The sequence below is a fragment of the Pectinophora gossypiella genome, unplaced genomic scaffold (assembly GCF_024362695.1).
Source record: "Pectinophora gossypiella unplaced genomic scaffold, ilPecGoss1.1 Pgos_39, whole genome shotgun sequence".
Classification (NCBI taxonomy): Eukaryota; Metazoa; Arthropoda; class Insecta; order Lepidoptera; family Gelechiidae; genus Pectinophora; species Pectinophora gossypiella.
In genome coordinates, this window is record NW_026063249.1 from 225870 (window position 1) to 249151 (window position 23282).

The window sequence follows — 23282 nt, forward strand, 5'->3', positions numbered from 1 at the left end:
ATTTACATTATTGCAAATTATCCTCATTTTGTTTAAAAAAGTATGTATATTGCTATGTAGAATTTGTGTGATATTTTAAATTGAATCTGTCATTTATAGAATCTGTCATTTGTAGAATCTGTCATTTGTAGAATCTGACATTTGTAGAATCTGTCATTTATAGAATCTGTCATTTGTAGAATCGGACATTTCAGTAATCTGGCGTTTCTAGACTCGTCTGACATTTCTAGAATCTGACATTAGTCGACGAATTCGATTCATAGAATTCGTCGACTAATGTCAGATTCTAGAAATGTCAGACGAGTCTAGAAACGCCAGATTACTGAAATGTCCGATTCTACAAATGACAGATTCTATAAATGACAGATTCTACAAATGTCAGATTCTACAAATGACAGATTCTACAAATGACAGATTCTATAAATGACAGATTCAATTTAAAATATCACACAAATTCTACATAGCAATATACATACTTTTTTAAACAAAATGAGGATAATTTGCAATAATGTAAATGGGAAAATAACTAGATTTTATTGTACTTGTAGGTAGATTAAAGTCACTTGGGCAAAATAAAAAAAACCAGTCCCTAAAATAATATGTATTTTTTTTTATTAATTAACGGTCAAAATATAGTTATCATACCATGTTGTATACTATACACAAGAATAGTAAACAGAAAACAAAAAGGAAATCATCCATTGGTTAATTCTCATCTACTTATAAAACTAAACATTACCCTACCCCACAATCACATAATAATCCTTTTATAGGGCTACTATACAGATTTATTTTTAAAACATTAATACAGGGTATTAACATAATAACAAAATTAATAAATCAAATTAAGCAAATCAAATATTTTGCGTGTTTTATAGTAGCAATTGAATATATATTATTTTTGATAAAAATGTCTTCACATTTATTTGTTCTTCCTGCAACTGCATCAACAATCGTTTGTATTTTAAGTCAAATAAAATATTTTTATTTTTGCGATTTTTTCTTTGAGTTTCAAATAAACAGTTTTTTATTTTTATATCAAAATGTCTAGCCTCCTTGCGTATTTTGTGAATAAAGAAGAAAAGACTTGATCTTTTTGGGATCAGAACATTGATGCGATGGTGCCACCCCTCTAACGCATTAGTGGTCCGATGGCGTTGTCCAGCACAACTCAGAATCCTGGGGTGCAGTCTTGGATACCACTGATTTTGAAAATATGATAGAAACCTATCCATTGTATGAATAGCTTCCATTTGTTCTGAAATCACATGCCATCCTTCAGGTATATGCTGAGATGGCAGAAGCGGTAGAAGAGATACCATACGAATTAGTTTCCTTTGCTCCCTCGATGTAGTTACTTTTAATTCTTTAGCCTTCTTTTTAATAGCCTTTTGAAAATGGAAGTAACAGCCACTAATACTTGCTTGCGGGTACACATGTTTGACAGCGTTCATTATGGCCACTTCATAATCAGATTTGAATGTTGATATTTCCACTTTTAAAACGTCTCTAATAATTGTGAACAATCTCGTGTAAGTTTCTTGGGTTTTATCAGGAAGAAGAGCATATAACACAGGTATTATATTTGTGGCAGTATCATTTGAATTTAGGTCCAAGTGAAGCGAGAACAGCTGATAAAATGGCCGTGGCACACATTTAAATGTACCGTCGGCGTAATATCCTTTTTTACACTTCCTCATTGTTTTTCGGGATAATATCGACGAAAACACTAAAATCTTGTCCTCATTGCCATCTTCTATAACAAGAAAATTTTCAGCCAATCCTCTGGGTATTAACACATCTTCCAACCTGTCGAATACCAATTTCTTGGCATCTAAAAATCGTTTCCTTGTCTGATACAGAGAATCTTTTTTTTGTAAAAAATCGGGAATATAGGATGTTTTCGAGGATGTACTCGGTCTGCTCTCTTCTTCAAATTCTTTCTCAAATAAAGGTTTTTTAGGTCCCAAATTGTCACATACCTTTCTTTTTAGATTATTCATTTTTATAAAAACCGTGTTTTTGTCAAAATCAGCCTGGCAAGTGTGTTGTGGTAATCTCAAAATGTTTTTCAAACTTACATCTATTGTTATTGATGCGTTGCAGCGACTTCTATTAATACAACGCCAACATGAGCTCCCATCTTTGTTACGCTTCTTAATTTTATTATAACGAAACCCGTTATGTAAAAGTGTATCGTTACCTTTTTGATTTTTGTCAATTAGGAATTCGTTTTCCTCCATAGTTTCAAAAATTGCAAGAGACTAAGCACTTCAATTATAATAACTGTAGCACAGAGGTAACCGCCACTCTAAACGAAAATCACAAACTACGTCAAAAAAAAGTACACTACCCACATTTTTAAACTCATATATTTTAAACTAAACTACCCACATCTAGTAACATAAAAATGAACATGACCACAGAAGCACTATTCTTGTGTATAGTATACAACATGGTATGATAACTATATTTTGACCGTTAATTAATAAAAAAAAATACATATTATTTTAGGGACTGGTTTTTTTTTATTTTGCCCAAGTGACTTTAATCTACCTACAAGTACAATAAAATCTAGTTATTTTCCCATTTACATTATTGCAAATTATCCTCATTTTGTTTAAAAAAGTATGTATATTGCTATGTAGAATTTGTGTGATATTTTAAATTGAATCTGTCATTTATAGAATCTGTCATTTGTAGAATCTGTCATTTGTAGAATCTGACATTTGTAGAATCTGTCATTTATAGAATCTGTCATTTGTAGAATCGGACATTTCAGTAATCTGGCGTTTCTAGACTCGTCTGACATTTCTAGAATCTGACATTAGTCGACGAATTCTATGAATCTCCCATACTTACAGCCACTCAAGCCACCCCACAGCCTAATACACAATCAGCCACACAACCCACACAATATTAACGCAAGGAGTGACCCTGTCATGTACTTGGCTTAGGCCCGTGCATGGCAGTAAACCGGCAAAAGCCGAGGAAACCTAAGGTTTTAAAAATAATAATAAAACACTTTATTGCACACAAATTCACAAAACATTTACAGGGTAAACTTATTCTAAGGTGGGCAAAGGCGGCCTTATCGCTAAGAGCGATCTCTTCCAGACAACCTTCGGCAGAGGATATAGTACACTTGTACAGCTGCAGTGTAGCGCGCAAAAAAGTAAAATAGAATACGAGAAAAAAACATAAATAAAATATATATAAATATGTCGTAGCAGTGCACATACGGGTATTTTGCTAATCTACGCGGCCAAAAGTAGAATTTACAAACTGTAGATAATGTTGAATAGGACGACTACTTGAGCTAGGGCACAGTCCCGGGAACAATAACCCGTCCTTACCGGTCCGCTACCCGCACCAGTCGCGTCATACATTTAGTCGGAATTCGATTGTTCAACTTGTTGTTTGTGTCTGTTCTCGGCGCTCGTGCAAAAACATTAACTTTGAAGTTAAATATTAAATATATTGCGTAAACTTAAGAAGTGTTTGTGATGGATCCTGATGTAGCAGGTAATTATGCTGTATTTTAATAAGTTTTTTTGTTATTTTCAACATTACAAAGCTATGATATAACAATTTGAAAGTATCCACTTATTTGGGCGATTTTTCATTGTAAATATTTTATTTCGTCGTCTATTTGTTATACTATCAAGTTAGATCCTGCCATAATTCCTTATACAAATGAAAGTTTGAAGATGTGAGTAGTAAAAAATAAAAAATACTGCCGCGGATAAGCGCGGATACGTTTTGTTTTGATAATTTGAACTTATTTTGAGTAATGTACAAAAAAGTACTGTAATTCTTATAATTCTAAAAAAAAAATGTCTCTTTGTTTTAGGTTCACGAGGTACCTCTGGAGTAAGAGTAAATACATGTTTGATCGTGTGCAGAGCTATGATTTGCCTAATTTGGAAGAAAAACTCGATTCCCTCAGAAGCCATCTATTGTCTAGTGAAGATTACACAGAAGAACAAATTAAGACCCTGAAACGTAACTTTTCACACTTCAAATCACAAATTAAGCAAAGATGGCTAAAAGCACATAAGAAGGAGGACGTATTTCTCAAAATTAACCACTCGTGGCTTGAAGGAACGTTTGAGATACCCGCCATTTCACAAAATCGACCAGGACGGCCATCTAAGTTATTTAACGAATCGAGTGAAAGGACCAAGAGGAGGAAAACTGAAGAGGTTCGGTCTTTGTAGCACAAGATATTACTCGTATCATTCATGCAGCTCAGGTTGAATTGAGGAAATCCGGAAAAAGAGATGCTTCCGAAATACTTAAAGAGATCACCAGTACTCCAACTCGGCGTCAAAATATAAAAAGGCTTTTTCTAAGTCAACAAGAGAAAAAATAAGCTCACTTACTCCAATACAAGCATTGTCGATGTTTGTCGAAGCCGATCTAACTCGTCGACAATACGAAATAGTAAGACATACTAACAAGAAGTTCTTTCCTTGTTATACTCTGTTACAGAAAGCAAAACAAGAATGTTATCCGCCACCAGAATCATGCAGAGTAACGAGTACCTATGCTGAAACCGATTTACAACCTTTGGTTGACCATAGAGTTAGGCGTTTATCTATTTTCCTAGAAGATTCTAACAACATTAAAAGAACAAGAACGAGAGAGCTTAAAATTAATTTCAAAATGGGGACGTGACGGTTCACAGCAATCACAGTTCAAACAAAAGTTTGCACATGATGCAGACTCTGATTCCAACATATATTTTATTGTATGAGAAGCTTTAAAAGAAGAAAAATGCAGTGTTTTTTGCAAGAAACTATCACGCTTCTCATGCCTGGGTCAATGTCGATCCTTCAGAGAGCGCGGAAGAAAACTAGTAATAATGAAAAATAAACTCAACAGATAAATCTTTTTTTTACATAAAATTTACTTCTGTAAAATGTTATATAGTGAATATTTTATAATAAAACCTCCTTATAAATCACAAAAAATATTTTTTCTACTAAGTTATATCCTTTAGAAATAAATAAGAACATAAAATAATTTTGGCCGCGTAGATTGTCAAAATACCCGTGTGTACAGTGGGTCGTAACATCATCATCAGAATGGAGGGTGGGCGTTAGAAGAGTGGGCGTTAGAAGACAATAATGGCCGTCATTAGTATCACAATCATTTTATTTACTTCCACATAGTTTTTGTATCACGATTAGATAAAGTCACAGCATAAGGTTCACACTCACGGCCACTTTACGGTATTCGTAACGGTTACACAGTTTCTCGAAATCTAGCGCGCCTAAGAAAGCGCGAAGGGGCCCTCCACCACCCATGGTTCCTATATTCGAACCGAATCATCGGGACATGTGAACGTACTTGCTAGGTGCTCTTTTCCGATCACACTTTCTTGACGTCCCTACAAGTTATAGGTGAGCGACTATAGCACTCCTTGTAATTATTCGACACGTCCGCTCATGACGATGGTTCGCGGTAGACTGCCCGACTAGAACAGCAGTACACGTCCGCTCGACACGACGACTCTGTAGTGACTCCCCGACTTCACGCAGCTCTGGCCGTAGGCCACCTGACGTCGGAGCGATGCAACTTCATGACGGAAGTGATGTAACTTCATTTTATTTTCCGATTTGATCAATTTCTCTTCTTAATTCATAACTAACTCCGAAACGGCCATCCTGCGTGACACACGTCCTCGTGTGTTAATCTGAAACAATATACCACAGCACAGTATCCAAGTTCGCTCGGTCATTCCTGACCTAACATGAGACTCTATATAGGACTCTGCATGAGCTCTACATGAGCTCTACTTGCGACTCTACACGAGCCCTACTTGTGACTCTACACGAGCTCTACTTGTGACTCTACACGAGCTCTACTTGTGACTCTACACGAGCTCTACTTGTGACTCTACACGAGCTCTACTTGTGACTCTACACGAGATCTACTTGTGACTCTACACGAGCTCTACTTGTGACTCTACACGAGCTCTACTTGTGACTCTACACGAGTTCACATTACATCATGATAAATCAACTACTCCGACACGGTACACAGACCATTGACCAGTATTCACACACTATAAACAACCAAACTTGAAAATCCAATTACTCTTTACACGTCTGTCTTTACTATCACCTAAACGAGCGATAGCAACTCATGCCACTCTACTGAGTGACGATATCTCACAACCAGGCGTCACTACCACCTAAATCGAGCGGTAGCAACTCATGCCACTCTACTGAGTGACAATATCTCACAACCAGGCGTCACTACCACCTAAATCGAGCGGTAGCAACTCATGCCACTCTACTGAGTGACAATATCTCACAACCAGGCGTCACTACCACCTAAATCGAGCGGTAGCAACTCATGCCACTTACACCAAGTGACGATATCTCAACACAGTCGTTACTGCCACCTAAATCGAGCGACAGCAACTCATGCCACTTACACCAAGTGACGATATCTCAACACAGTCGCTGCTGCCACCTAAATCGAGCGACAGCAACTCATGCCACTTACACCAAGTGACGATGTCTCAACACAGCTAGCACACAAACTTTACATTTTAGTTGGTAGAATAGTGGTCCATGGGTTACAAATTTCTTCTACATCACTCATTTCTAATTCGTGTAGTTTGACTAATTCTACCGGAGTTCAACATGACTTAGATTCAGGTACAATGTCATGACCAAATACAAAGTCAACATGAAATCCGGGCCTCGACCGCATACCTGTAGTTTCTAAGACGAGCAGCATAAAAGTGGCTGCAGCCCCGAACACTACAAGTGCGCAGCTTCCTGTCAGAGTTGCTCCGAAACAGGTCAATTATAGCTTTCATTGCTCAATTAAATCAACCAACATTACACATCTACTACAAAGCACAACAGGCTGTAATATTCCTCCCCAAACTGCGGTTACGCTACAAAACAGTCATGAGTCACAACATCCCCTCCCGGGATGGCCACCATGGTCCACGACCACAAAACGACAGAGCACCCTGGCTCTCTCACACGGCCATTCGCCCGTTGAGCGTCGTCGCTCTGCCAGGCGGACCGCCAAACCTCGCACGCAAGCAGCCCCAACGCCGCTTCATCGCGCCTCGGCCGTAACGGGGTGAGCATGGCTCCCCCAACAGCTGGAGTCGCGAAACGCAGGACGCGCGTATTCGTGCGGTCCTGCTTATCCACCGCGCTCGATGCCACCAGTGCAGCAGCAACCAGAAGACTATCGCCTCCGCCATGCTTAGCTGGCGCCACCCGCCGAGCTTCAACGAGCCCTCTTTCCCGCTGCCCCTGCCCAAACTTCCGGGAGCAGGGGCCGCGGTAAAGAGGACCACGACGCCGCCTGAACGTCGTCCACCGCAGCCCGTGGCGAGGACCACGCCGCCCACCGCACTCTCCATGCCCCTGTTGGACATGGAGACGACACCGCCGCGGTCATACGCGGCGGTGTTAAACACCAACCCCAACTCGCCGCCGCACGCGCCACCGCGTCCGTCCCTCCGGACGACGCCCACGCCGTCGCCGTCGAAATCTGTGCACCTCCAGCCACCGCTCGCACCCGCGAGCAAAAAGATCCCGCCCATCGTGGTCGACCGGCTGCCTGACTGGCCCCACCACTTCCGTAAGCTGCGGGAGCTGCTGGGCCACGTCCCCAACGCGCGCCCGTACGGGAAGGGCGTCCGCTTCCTGGCGAGGACCGAGGAAGAGTTCCGGCTCTACCAGTGGTACCTCACCACCCTGGAGAGAGCCACGGGACTCTCCTGGTTCGCGTACGCCCCACCGGCGGAGCGCTCGTTGAAGCTGGCCATCCGTGGCCTACCCCTGGACACCGACGTCGCCGTCCTGGAAGAGGAGCTGCGCAACCGCGGCTTCGAGCCGACTTTCATCCGGCCCATCCAGGCTCGAGAGAGACCGGGCTGTTTCTTCTTCACGGAGATCCGTAGGACGCTGGGATTCCAGTGAGTCTACGAGATCTCCGAGCTCCACTACATGCCCGGCATCAAGGTCGAGGCGTGGAGGGGAAGAAGAGGTGCAGCTCAATGCCACCGCTGCCAACAATTCAGACACAGCAGTCACAACTGCCACCGTCCTGCAGCCTGCGTCCGCTGTGGCGAGTGCCACACTGCGAGCGAGTGTCCGCGTCCCCGGGACGCCCCGGCCACCTGCTGCAACTGCGGGGGACCGCACCCTGCAAACAGCCCCTCCTGCCCGGTGAAGATGCGTGAGCTGCGCAACACCAGGGCGGGCACCGCACCCACGACCGTGAGAAGACCGATTCCACCAGCAGTCTCCATCGTGGACCCCGGTAGTGAGCCGACCGCGCAGGGCTCACTCATGGCCGCGGCAAATGGCCCAGACGGGCCCAAGCCGAAACGCCTACGAATCCGCAGGAGAGCGAACCCTGCTCCCGTCGCTACCACCACTGCCGAGCCCATCGCCGTGGAACCCGTCCCCCCGCAGCCCTCTACGTCAGAGACAGCAGCCGCCGCCCCTCCCAAGGGGAAGAAGGCGAGGCCCCGAGCGGAGGCTCCCCCAGCTCCCTCCAGCGAGAAGCTGGAAGTCCTGGAGGAGACCATGCAGTTGCTGCATAACATCTTGGCCGCCATTCGCACACAGACCGACCCAGTGCCCATCATCGTGGGAGGCCTGGCATCGTTGCTGGGCCAACTCACCGGTGGGCACTGACTACCAACACCGGACTGGACCGGGGCTGCCCACATCCACTACTCCCCGTCGAGTAGTTAGGATCGTGGCCACCCCCCGGGGGATGAGTTGACGCTTCCAGTGGCAGTGGAAGCAGTCCTCTCCCCCCCTCCAGCCGCTTCGACACCAGCTGCCCCGGCGACGGAGCAGCTTCACCGGACCAGACACCACCGCTAGCTGACGGGCGCTCACTGGGCCTCCCCCAACGGGGAACCACCCGGTGGGCTCGACCTCGCTAGCGGCACCTCGGACTGACACTCCATCGGGCTCACGGAGGGGCGATCATCGCCCGCCGTGTCCCACCCCCGAGCCACGCCCGTTTTTGAATAGAAGAATAGAATAGAATAGAAAGGGGCCACGCCCCGCGAACGTCTCCCCGCGACGTGAAGAAACCCGACGACTCTCTCACACACACACAAATCATAAAGTCACGATGTAGCGACCAACACCTCGAAGAAATATTACCGCATTTACACAATTACCAATTCGGTATGATTCAATTCAATTCTTGATGAATGGCTTCTGTGTGATCACAATTCTGCCAGTATCACGTTTGTAGAAAATACACAATAGGGCAGAAATAAAAATATAATTGAACGAAGATTCGAAAGCTATTTAGGTATGTCCTCTTGCAAGATGTTGAGCGTGCTCGTCATTGACAGGCAAGTAGCTGTCATCTGTTGACATCCATAGAGATTGATGCCCTATAACAAAAAAGACATTCACATTTTACATTAAACATTCCAACAAAGACAAAATACAACAGACAATAGAATACAAAATATATTTATATACATATGAAGGAAGGAATGGGAATATATTAATATTGAATAATCATAATTTAATTTTATTGATACGAATAAATTTTACAAGGGAATAAACAAAAGAGGGGAAGTCAATAAGAGAGAGAAGATATTTTATGTGGGTAGGACGCGGGATATCTGGAGGTAGGACATCGTACAAAGAAAAAACAAGTTTGGGACAGTTAAAAAATATGTGATCCACCGAGCCTTCGTCTAAACCACACTCGCACAGTGAGTGATCACGCACCCTGATTTTCGCGAGGTGAACAGGAGTACTTGAGTGACCTAACCGACCAATTCGGTATGATCATCATTTAGAATGTTTTGCTCCAATTTTCTCACTAATGATTTACTCTGTTTCGGGCATTTTCCTAGCCTATTTCATTTAATCATAATCCAAATTATTTTACTTCGCAATGTTTACTTCACTTCATTACGATTTCCAATTTAACTAAATTTAACAAAAGACAACTTTCTTTTCAATTTTCTAAGTCCTAATTTTGTATGGGACCCTTTTTGCGACACCCCGACCACTATATTCGTTTGTATCCTATTAAAACTTCCCATATTTCAAATCAGGTAAAACAGATACGACTCACCAGGACTTATAAGAATTTCCAATAAAAAATCAACCACTGGTCTTGTGACATGGTTTAGGTCTTCAACAACACCAGCGCAGCAAGTTCGGCTGGTATACAACGCGTTGCTGTGATGAAGTCACTTTACATGGCTACAGCTCAGTCCGCGCCACTTGCATCGCCGCTTGCAATCCACCAGTTGCCGAACCACGTGCAAAGTTATGACATGAAACAAAATAATTCACTGTATTATTGTGACATGACTTTCTTTCAATCGGTTTAAAAAGATTTGATGAATGACGGTAGATTACAAAACACGTTACTAACTAACCTCCACCCGCTTGGAGTGAGAAAATATAACTTTTAGACCAAAATACAAAGATTTGACGATGATGAAAACAGATTGGAAAACGCGGTGTGATTGACATGGATTGTTTACGTCAAGATGGCGGGACCCCGCGGGGGATTACGGATCATGTAAGCAGAATTTAGTACAATATTTCTACTAATTTATACTTTCGTAAAAAAATTCTACACTCATACATTTTCAAAATATTGGACGAAGAAAGGGGTCCCGCCACTTTGATATCAAAATGGCGGGACCCCTATCGACATACCAAAAAACCAAAGGGCGTGATCCGAAACTGAACTTCCAAATTTTAGTACGAAATAGTACGGCTACGTTTCAATAGTTATAACTTATTAAAAACTGTTGTTACAATAAAAAAAAAACATTTAATTTACATCACAAAAGCGCCTGACAAAAAAAGACATTATAAGCGTAGTATCATTTGATTGCGCTTATAATTTATGTAGGCGTTTACAATTTATAAGACTTTTTCTTGCACTAAAAACAAATTCAATACTTAATGTACTATTTACAATTAAGTACACAATTCTTACATTAAACACATCAAGTTATTTCTCGTATTACTCCATATATTTATTTTTTTATCATAATAATACTATAAGCGGGTAAGTTTAAAAAAATATAGCAGACACACTTAGTTGCATTTTATCAGTGACAGGAAGCTTGTGCATTTTGTGCATAGTAGTGCTTATTGTTGAATAGCATTTTAGTTATTATAGTAACATACGTGAACTGTGTTTGTAACACAATCATGAAAAGAGGAAGAAAGCCCGCGGTGCCTTTAGATCAACAAAAAACAGTATTTCTGAAGTACAAGAAAGCTTTTGAAAACCGCCAATATCCTTCTAGTAGTGACCAAGTTTTTAGCCAGATGAGTGAGGAATTAGATTTTCGTATGACGCCAAAAAGTTTGTATTTATCACTAAAACAAAATTATGACTATTTTTATGTGGGTGATTCTTCAACACCTAAATCTGAAGATATTGAAGAAATCGCCAGGAGTGAGACAAATAGTTCTTCTACATCTTCGTCAAATACGAACCACGAGCATTTTACTTTTTATTTAGATATCTACGCTTGGCAAAAAATTCAGCCTATTGTTACATATGTAAAAAGAAATGATCCCAAAAAACCATCGTGTAAGTATCACAAGAAATGGTCTTTACCGAAACATACATGGGCTGAATTATTACGAGAAGAGTTGTGGAAGGTTACAAGGAAACCATGCACTTGGCGCTTTAAATCAATTGCTATAAAACCGCATGAATCCATAAAATGTTTTGGTAGCTGTAAAGAATGTAATGCCGAAATAGAAGTACATATACTTTTTCCCACAGAGAATATTGTAACCTGTAGATGCACAATAACAAATAATTATACTTCATATGTGCATGTGCGACCAAGAAAAATTAAATTGTCTCCCCTTAAACGTAAGAGTCTTAGTGAACAGTTAAAACAAGATTCAGTAGTATCTGTTCATCATACTTTGGCAGATTCTTTGATGGAAGAACATGATGTTGAACCTACTCATTTGCCAAAGCAAGGAACCCTGCGCCAAATTAAATATGAAAATAAGGCATCTGTCTTTTATGACCCTAATCCAACAATCGGGTTATGGATTATGGCGCACACGCCACCATACAATGACTTGATAAAATACATCTCATTGCATCCCCATTTCATAGTATATTACTGGCTAACAGCTCAGGAGTCTTATTATAACGATTATTTTAAAAAAAAATAGAGTAATCATGAGTCTAGATGCAACAGGGAGTATTTTAAAAGAATTTGGACCACGATTTAATATTATAACTACAAAACATCTCTTTCTATACGTATGTATGATTCAAACTTTACAGAATGAAAGCAGCTTACCGATCTTGCAAATGGTAACAGAGAGTCAAACTATGGATAATATTGCAAAATGGCTTAAGGCATGCTCGAAAAAGAATTTACCACCTAACGAAGTCGTGTGTGATGATTCATCTGCCCTAATTGGAGCTTCAGTACAGGCATTCACAAACTGTAAAACGACTAAAGAATATTTAGATGAATCGTTTAAATTACTAAACATGCTCGATTGCACATCTTCACAATGTTATACATATAAGGATCGATACAAGCCATTTCATAAAGATATTGCATAATCTGTCTTGTTTCAAAAATGCAGACCCACGGGTGGTTTTTTTTTTACATCAACTGTCTCAAAGAGATCAAAATGTGTCAAGAATATGAATCAGTTAAACAAATAGTCAAAGATGTAGTTACATTGTGTTTGGCTAAGTTTGTTGGATCTGAACAAGGCAAAGTTAAAAGAAGCGAGGAAGCAAGAATGCGTTTAAAAAGTTTACCCATATTTAAAAAAAATGAATGTTCTGAAAAAGCTATTGAAGCCGATGAATCAAATATAGAAAATCCTATTATGGAACCTGGAAAAGAGATTGCTAATGAAAAGATAAATTTAGAAGAAGAATATTTGCAAGAAGACGAAAGTGGTTCTAGAGTAAAATGGTTAATGGATCACATTAGCTCCGAGAAATTAATAGCTGAACTTGAAGACGAAGACGTTGATGGTACCGACAATTTACATTATTGTCCGTCGCTAATCGAACCATTGATAAGATATGTCAATCAACTTCCATTGTGGTCAAATGTTATGATGAAAATTTACAAAAGTAATAATGATATCCCCACGTCATCGAACGTGGAAAATTATTTTAAAAGTGTTAAACGGTATCTTTGCAATCTCACAACAAAGGCACATCGTTTACGTAATGACGATTTTATAATGCAACATCACACATTTATATCTAGAGCAACCAAAACAGCTATGAGTAATTTAGAATCTAATGCATGTAATGAGCCGAATAAACAAAAAAAAAGTGTTCAAGTCAATAAAACAAAAAAACCAGTTAACTCAGATATTGATTCAATTTTTTCAAACAATCCTTCATTTATTGAAAATTGGCGTGGCAAGGGAAGTAGAAATAGACCTGCCCCAAAGATTCGAAAACTAAAAGTTCCAATTCTATCTAATGGGTCTATTGTAAAATCAACCGATAACATATATTCAACAAATACATGTGCTTTTGACTCTTTGTTCCAGGCTTTGGCTGTTGCATACGTAGATAAATATAAAATAAAATGTAAGATCAATAACTTTGATAATATTTATTTTAGATTCGTTAAAGCACTTATCAATGATAATAAAAACACCAAAGATACATTGTACAAAATGAGAAACGAAATTTTGATGAAACATTTTAAAACAGAAACTACAGGTTCAAGTACGCAAGTAAGCTGTGAGTGCAATGTTGCTTATATAGTTGAAAATGTTTTGGCAGATATAATATACAGCGCAGAAGTTATAAAGTCTTGTTCTGAAAATTGTGTTCTCAATGCCACCAAAAGAAAATGTGGATTTCTGCCTCTTGATTTAAATATAATACATAAAAAAGGTCTTAATGCTCTCAACGAATCAGCTGAAAAAATGATAGATGATAATATCACAACTTGTGGGCAATGTAATAGCGTTAAGACTATTTCCTACTCTTTATCGAATGTAATATTTTTTGAATTTTGTAACAATGAACCAATTAATATCAACGAGATACCAAGGAATCTAAAATTAAGTAATAAATATTATCATTTATTATCAGTGATAGAATACATACCGGCAATTTCAGAACAAGGCATAGGACATTATAGATCTAACTGTATCAGATTTCCAGGACTGTGGGAATGTTATGATGACATGAAAAGCAGAATCACTAAAAGTCAGACCTTTATGATTCCACACTGTCTAATGTATGCTGAAAAATGATTCAGGTAACTCGCAATCATTATTGTACTGTGATTATTATGACATGTTTAAAAAATAAATACTTTTATGTTATTGTTAAATTTTATTTGTCACCTGTAACAACAACTACAAAATAAGTAAATAGTGAGCGTCAGGACCCCTGGACCAAGTGCGATATTTTATGTTTGGAACCTGTCAAGATTTAGTACCTTTTTGGTACTATTTGGTACCTATACTAAATTATTTAGTACCTCGGCGATTGGTGAAAAACCATGAAAAGAATGTGGCCAGACATTCTGACGTCACGTTGTTTATTTTTTTTTAACATAGTTGGAGACAATATATAAAATATTTAGTACCTTAACATAAATATTTTTTTGAAATTGTACGGCGTCCCATGAAAAAGTTACGGACGAATGAATTTTTTCAGGAAGCAAAACTTGTTACGCCATACTCCCGGACCAAGTGCGATATTTTATGTTTGGGAACTCTCAAGATTTAGTACCTTATTGGTGCTATTTGGTAGCTATGCTAAATTAGTAGTTAGTACCTCGACGATTAGTCAGTGTCCAGATAACCTAACAGCAGTATGTCTGCCTGCATCCTTTTCATGATTTTTCACGAATCGTCGAGGTACTAAATAATTTAGTATATATACCAAATAGTACTAATAAGGTACTAAATCTTGACAGTTTCCAAACATAAAATATCGCACTTGGTCCGGAGGTATGGCGTAACAAATAAGTTTTGCTTCCTGCAAAATTCATTCGTCCGTAACTTTTTCATGGGACGCCGTACAATTTGAAAAAAAATATCTACGTTAAGTTACTAAAAAGGTATTAAATATTTACAAATAAATAATTAACATATTGTCTCCAACTATGTAAAAAAAATGTGGTCCAGACAACCTGACGTCAGAATGTCAGGCCACATTCTTTTCATGGTTTTTCACTTATCGCCGAAGTACTAAATAATTTAGTATAATACCAAATAGTACCAAAAAGGTACTAAATCTTGACAGTTTCCAAACATAAAATATCGCACTTGGTCCAGGGGTCCTGGCGCTCACAATAAATAAGTAATTCAATTGGTCAAGTCTCTTTTGTATTCTGCTACTTGGCGATCTGTTGTTTAACAATGAGCCAATTTTAGGTCTGACTTGTAGTCTGATATGGTTTACTTTATTTAGAAGGGCATTCATCAATGCCACTTCCATTACATATTGTCGAATCTATTTACTAGATTAGGGACACTATGTCGTTTTAGTCTGGAGTGGAGTAGGCTGCCAGTCATTTCTAGCTGTGTCGCTAATGGATTGATATGGTTAGAGAGTCTTGTTTGGTATTTCCGGCTAAATTGTGAAACTTCTTGTTTAACAGTTCTAATGTTGAGGTCAGCATTGATAAAGTTGTTGCAAATATATTGTGGGATATTAAGCATAGTTCGCATTGCCTTGCTTTGAAATATTTCCAGAATTTCTATATTACTATTACTAGCAGTGCCCCAAAGCTGAATACCATATGTCCAGATTGGTTTAAGTATGCATTTGTAGATTGTCATTTTACTGGAATTCGACATTTGTGAATTTCGACCTATTAGCCAGTACATGTTTCTTAAGCGGGTATCCAGTTGCTTCCGTTTTGTCCATATGTGTTTTCTCCATGTGAGGCGCCTGTCTAGGTGAATTCCAAGGTATCTTGCGTCGTCTGATTGTGGTATTGTTTCATTATTCAGTAACACTGGTGGGCAAGTTTGCCTGCGTAGAGTAAATGTAACGTGGGTAGACTTGTTCTGATTAGCCTTAATACGCCATAGGTTTAACCACTTCTCAATTTTCGTCAGGTGCTTTTGGAGATTGTGTGAGGCCAACGTTGGATTATCATGGACAGATAGAATTGCTGTATCATCAGCATAAGTAGCAGTGGTTGTGTTAGTATCGACAGGCAAGTCAGCAGTAAAAAGCAAATACAACACAGGTCCAAGTATGCTTCCTTGCGGCACTCCGGACTCTATAATACTGAGTTGAGACTCTTCAGAGCCACACCTGACTTCAAAGCATCTCTTATACAGGTAAGATTTTATTATGTGAAAAAGTGAGTGCGGCAGCAATTTCTTAATTTTAAAGAGTAATCCATCATGCCACACTTTGTCAAAAGCCTGACTAATGTCCAGGAATACCGCTGAACAATACTGTTTATTTTCCAGGGTTCTACTTATAACATCCACCAGTCTATGCACCTGTTCTATGGTAGAATGTTTCTCCCTAAAACCAAACTGATGAGTTGGAATTATGTCGTTTAAATGGTCCCTCATTCTATAGAGTATGATTTTTTCAAATAGTTTCCCCGGAATTGACAACAGACTTATGGGTCTGTAAGAAGAGGCTTCGTGAAGTGGCTTGCCGGGCTTGTGAACCATGATGACTTGAGCGATCTTCCAATGGTTTGGGAAATAGGATATTCTGAGGCAAGCATTAAATATCGCCAAAAGTAGGAGAATCCCCTTCCTAGGTAGTTGCTTGAGCAGAGTAGCATCAATTTGATCGTAGCCCGGAGATTTGCCCAGTTTTAGGTTTCGGATTTCGTTACTTATTTCGTTCGGAGTTACACTTCTCAATGGCATACACATTTGATCAGCTGAGGTGAGGTAGGAATGTATTTTAGCATCGTGATCGGGATTGGTACTGGGGAACGGTATAAACACGGATTCCAAATGTTTCGCATATTGTTCAGCTTTGTCAGCATCGGACCTCGCCCATACTCCATCCTGGGAGCGTATAGCTGAGTTATGATTTTGCGGGCGCTTGAGTTTCCTAGTAGCTTTCCAGAGTGAGTAATTTGTTATTTTATTAGGTGTTAACTGTGCCAGTTGAGATTGTAGATCTTCATTGTTCAGATCTTTTATTAGGTTCTTCAGTTCATCAGAAGCTTTATTGAAGGCCTTTTTGTCTTGCGGATATCTGGAGTTATGCCATTTATTTCGCAGCTTTCTGCGACGAAGTACCATATCTTTAATAAATTTAGGATATTGATGTTGCTTAGCCTTCAATCGTGGTTTTTGAGGTGTCGCCTCGTTTGCTGCTTTATGGATTATTATAATTATTATATTATACTGGGTGCTAGTGACATCGTAACGAATACTGAGAGGGATGATTCAGACCATGATTCTGAGTTAATATCTAGTGGAATTTTCCGTCGCAAAATTCATGAAATTTTGAGTTTTGTTTTTAATTATTTTCAATTCCATATTGTGCTTTTAGCTGCATAGAACCCAAATTTCAATAAAAAAAACAATAATGACAAATTATCGAAAATTTTCGATGTAATGGAGACAACAGCTGCTCGAACGGGTCAACGGCCACACGCACCGCGCGCCGCGCGCCCCGCTCCGCGCGCCCCGCGCCGCACGCCGGCGGCGGCGCGGCGGCGGCGCGGCCTACAAAGTAGGCACTACGAACCGATCCTATTTCTTTCTCTGTCTATCGTAAATTATAAATTTATTTTATTCTTATTCTTAAATGGACGGATAATCAACAGGCATAAAATTTATGGAATACACGTCAATTTTAAGCAGAAATCTAAAACAACCGACAGAATTAAGTTACCAGCGAGATACCTTTTTGATTCGACCGGGTTATTCATTCATTTACTCATAGGAATCGGGGCCATTATCTACCTAAAACAGTTGAAACAGTAAATAATTATATTCTTTGTTGTCATTAGAATAACTAACAACCAACTAACACAACCACCACAGATTAGGTAATTAGTTACCTACTATGTCAACCATCCACCAACTTAGTATGTAAGTACCTACGCAAAACCTCGCTACACAAAAATCGAGCGAGATCGCGTCTAGAATTGGGCGGACACTCCGCCAGAGTGTTGCCTATCGATATTCTATCGATACCTAGTTAAAAAAAACCAATAGTAGGTACCTATCGATAGATCTTTTAGATCAATACCCATTATTGTTACAAAGCAAGACCTATCGGTACTATCGCTAGTATCGATCTAAATGTACTATCACTACTTTCGATAGTTTAGACAATTTTCAAGTTCAACAATTGATAATCTACCTATCGATAGTTCGGCAACTCCGCCGCGTAGGCAATGTCGGCATCTTCAAAGAAAAAAATTGTCCGAGAGGAGTGATCTTATTTTTCTTGTTACATGTTGGTACCGAGGTACTAAGTACATACTAAGTTATTCGTGTTTTAAATCTCATTGTTAAATCATCAGTAAAGAACTAATAAAACCTATCCTGTTCTGTGTACAATATTCATGTAACGGCTACGTGCTTACATAAGTACCTAGTAGACGGGAGCAACGACTTAACGTACCTTCCGAAGCACGGATCATTTTACTTTCGGACTATCAGGTGATCAGCCTGTAACGTCCCACCCAAAGGCCTTATAAACAGATTTTTGTGATATGTCCCCACCGGAATACGAACCCGGACCCTCCGCATCCCATCGCTCAACCACTGGACCACATAGGCCAAGAAGGTTCTAAGACATAATTAAAGGATCCTGGGACGCAAGACCTCCGAGTTAGGGCTTGTTTGATCTGTCTTGATGGATACTCGGACGTGAATAGCCTCACGGATCAAGGGCAACGCGCGCCAATAAAGTAGGCATTACGAACAGATACTAGGTATTTCTTTGAGTTGATAGGTATCAAGTGAAGTTTCCTGTCGCAAAATTCATAAAAAAATTAGATTTTTTTTCAGTCCCATATTGTGTTTTAAGCTGCATAGAACGCACATTTAAAATAAACAAATAAAAATTACTAATTATTAAATTTTATCAATGTCATCAATAATAATAGTAACGTATCTACAACTTCAGCTATGCGCAGGTGAATAGCCGGCGCACGGGTCAAGGGCAACGCTCGCCAATAAAGTAGGCATACGAACAGATACTATTTCTTTCTCTGTCACTTGCACCATAAACATACTTCTCTCTCTCTGTCTAGTCGTCGGCTCGACTCGGCCGCGGCCGGCGCGTCGTCGGCGCGCCTTTGATGCTTTGCGCTAACGCCGCCGCGCGCTTCCGCTCAGTCGAATACTAAGCTTGACCCGAATCGCGTGATGTTTTTCGAGGATATCTTTTTCGTGTTTGTGAGTGTTTTGTGTTTGTTTTATTCTGTAAATGAGTAGTGTCGACTATGATGATAGATCATAGACCATTTACTGCACAAAAGTATGGAAGATTGTTGATGTTTATTAAAGAGCAAGGTGTTGTGTTTGTTGGCAACCCAACTACTTTTTTATATTATTTTAATATGGCAATAATTGTATCTCTCTCTCTCTGCTACGAACCATTACAACAACCACATTGTGCTCCTCAATTAATTAACAATAAATATTAATTAACAGTAATAACCAGTGCGTGTTATTGAAGTAGTGCATTAGTGGACCCACAACAGTGCTACAATCCAACAAATATTTAAGTTCGGTGCACCTAGTACCGTACATATGGTCCTTCGAAGAAACAGCGGCCTGTGAGTGGTGAAGCAGCGATCTGCGCGAAGCGAACACGCACGCACTTTTTGGTGTATTACTGCGAGTGAGGCGATTTTTCCAGCACAATAGCAGGAGCGAAAAAAGAAGATTGGAGGTTTGGAGTGCGAAACATTCAATAATTATCATTCCTCTCCCGAAAATAATTATACAAAGCCATCAAGAATTCAGGATAGACGAAATAAGAAGCCATTGGCCTATTCAAATTTCGCCGCGAGAAGTGCCACGCCCACGAACGAGCTCTACGACCAATCACGGAACGTTACATCACACTGCAGTTGGTACTACTGGATTCCCGCCACGTCGCATCGCATCGTGCGTCCGAGTTCCAGTCGAAAATTTTCACTGACGCCATTTTGTATCGTATTGTTTACAATAATCACGTACATTTCGATTGAAATTTTAATTTACCAATATTATTCTGTAATTTCTAATTTAAAATACTTAGTTACCATTAGCATTAAGTTTAATAAGTGTAACAAACCATGGCAGAAGCTGATAAGATGTGTGAAAGCGAAAAAAGTGGAAATTACGTATTGCAACGTGGTTATCTAAAAGCCACGATTACTCGTTTATATAAAGACGTGCAGGATGGGAACTTAGGTGAGTGGACAACTGCAATGTTACATTTAAAAAGGGAGCGTTGTACAAAGGCCTTCGAAAAGTACGAGGAATATAATACCAGAATTTTATGTGAAAAAGGTACAGACGAGGAGAATGTAGGGGAGTGTGAGACAAAGTATTTCACCATTCTTTCTTGTTTAGAAAGCGAGTTAAGCAGACGATCTACCACGAATCACGTGTCACACCCTCCTACACCAACTCAGAGGCATGCGAAGCTGCCAATTATTGAAATTATGCCTTTTCACGGTAAATATTCCGAGTACACGACATTTCGCGAAATGTTTAGGTCTCTCATTGAAAATGATCCCACGTTAGGTGATGTAGAAAAACTACATTATTTACGCTCATTTCTAAAAGGTGAATCATTCGATATTGTTAAAAATCTACCCTTGATAGGCGCTAGCTTCATAGAAGCTGTCAAATTGCTCGACGAGCGATATAATAACAAATATAAGATTGTAAATGAACACATCTCCCATTTACTTGATTTATCAATCATCACGAAGCCTTCACCTGCGAACATTAGGCAGTTTGTATCGTCAATAAAACAAACGTTAGCTGCTCTAAAAAATCTAGGTGCGAAAATAGATGAGTGGAACCCGATTTTAATGTGCATTTTCACACGCAAAATAGATACCCAGTCGTCTCATGCCTATCAACTGGAACGGGACGCGAAGGAGGACCCAACGGTGACTCAATTTCTGGGCTTCTTGGAAAAGCGTGCATTAGCTATGGAGAATGCAGGCTCCCCATCAACTACAACAAAGGCGATCAACGCGGTGACGAGGGAGAAGCGAGGATGCATTTACTGTAAGTCTGAAGAACATAAACTTTTTACTTGCAAAATATATAAATTACTGCCTTCAGCAGACAGAATAACTTTTGCTCAGAAAGCCAAGCTGTGCAACACTTGCCTGAACTTGCATACTGGTAAATGTAAATTTCATTTCCGATGCAGTGTATGTAAAAAGGCCCATCACACACTGCTGCATCGAGACGAGGACAAAAAGGAGCCAGTAATTATGATGTCAGGCACTAATTCAAATGTTTTGATTCCCACAGCTCGAGTAAAATTATATGCACGAGACGGCCGAGAAGTCCATATAAAAGCCATTTTGGACTCTGCTTCTCAGGCGTCATTAATTACAACCAAGGCGATTGAAGTCCTGGGTCTGACACCTAACGAAGACTCTACTAATATTATAGGTGTCACGAATAACAAAAACAAAATCAAGTACTCTGTCTCCCTTGACATTTATTCATTAAAAACGCCATACACGACTTCCATTAACTGTCATGTAGTCGACACCATAACATGCCAATTACCACAGATCAGGATTGAACCATCAACTATTGATATTCCCCCATACCTCCAGCTGGCCGATGATGAATATTATAAACCATCTGACATACATATGTTAATAGGGGCGGACGTGTTTTTCCAGGTGCTGCTTCCGGCGGAGGTGAGCAGCAAGACGCCGAGCTTTGCTGCCTGCGCTCACTGCGCGGCCCCGCCGCCGCGCACGCAGTCAGCGCGTCTCCTGCCGCCGTCGTCTGAGCAGACCAGCGCGTCGCAGCCAAGCCAGAGGGAGGAGGGCGTACCTTGTATACTTAATACACAATTTGGTCATATTATTGGAGGCTGTTTGCCTCACCAATCTGAGGTAACGAATGTTGTTTCACTTTTATGCACAAAATGTTCTTCTGATGTAGAGACATCTATCGCAAGGTTTTGGGATAGCGAAAAAGTGCCAGAGATCTTTACTGAAACACAATCTGAGCATGATATGGTAGAAAAGCATTTTCAAAAAACTGTAAAATTGGAGAATGATAGGTTTACAGTAGATTTACCTTTGAAAGTGCCGATACATGACATTAATGCGACTCTAGGGGACTCCTTTGATTTGGCGCTATACCGATTTTTAAATCTTGAAAAGAAGCTTCATAAAAATATTAATTTGTTGACAGAGTACCAAAACTTCATCCACCAATATGTGGAATTGGGCCATGCACATTTTGTGGATTTTAAATCATTAAATTTTAACACAGATCCACTCTACTTCCTTCCCCACCACGCGGTAATCAATGAAAGTAGTAAAACAACACGAACTCGCGTTGTATTCGATGGATCTATGAAAACGAAAAAGAAGGTTTCTCTCAATGATATCTTACTCAATGGTGGGGTGGTACAGAGGGATCTTTTTGAAATAATTTTATTATACAGAATTGGAGATTTTACGTTCAACACGGATATCAAAAAGATGTTTAGAAACATTCTAGTCAACCCTGAGCATGCATCATTGCAGAACATCTTATGGCGTGATCAACCTAATCAGCCTATTAACATTATTCGGCTAGATACCGTTACATACGGCCTAAAAACCTCGAGTTACCTCGCCACACGATGTCTGCTTGAACTAGCGAACTTGCACGAAACCAGCTTTCCTTTAGCTTCATTTATCATTAAAAACTGTGTGTATGTTGATGACATTTTGTATTCAAGTTCAAATTTATCCATTTTATTGGAAGCGAAGGCACAGCTTGCAGGTTTGCTTAGTTTGGGTGGCTTCGAAATGCATAAATGGTCGTCTAATTGCGAAACTATTTTGGCTGACATACCCATGGAAAAAAGACAGGTAGATATTATGATCGAACTGCAAAAAGAAAATTATAGTATAAAAGCTTTAGGTTTGACAATTGACTCTAAAAAAGATTGTTTCATCATAAAGTCTCCCGAAAGCCTGTCTCGAGCGGTAACAAAGCGACAAATTCTAAGTCACATTGCTAGCTTTTATGACCCACTAGGTTTCATTTCACCTATCATTGTTAGGGGGAAGGCGATTATGCAAAAGTTGTGGTGCGAGAAAATAGGTTGGG

General features: G+C 39.9%; 1 protein-coding gene across 1 annotated transcript; it reads left to right on the plus strand.

The window, feature by feature from the left end:
- The first annotated feature begins 20379 nt into the window (after positions 1–20379).
- Positions 20380–23043, plus strand: LOC126381188 (uncharacterized). Its single transcript, XM_050030709.1, has 2 exons — positions 20380–21215; positions 21851–23043. Exons 1-2 carry the CDS (start codon positions 20402–20404, stop codon positions 21961–21963), a joined length of 927 nt encoding a protein of 308 aa, XP_049886666.1. The 5' UTR covers positions 20380–20401; the 3' UTR covers positions 21964–23043.
- Positions 23044–23282: the final 239 nt, after the last annotated feature.

What these genes read in the sequence shown, in the direction of transcription:
- LOC126381188 (XM_050030709.1), top strand. Translation starts at nt 20,402, where the DNA reads ATGTTACATTTAAAAAGGGAGCGTTGTACAAAGGCCTTCGAAAAGTAC. An exon ending in GAAGCGAGGATGCATTTACT is followed by an intron (nt 21,216 to 21,850) that starts GTAAGTCTGAAG and finishes GTGTTTTTCCAG; the next exon opens with GTGCTGCTTCCGGCGGAGGT.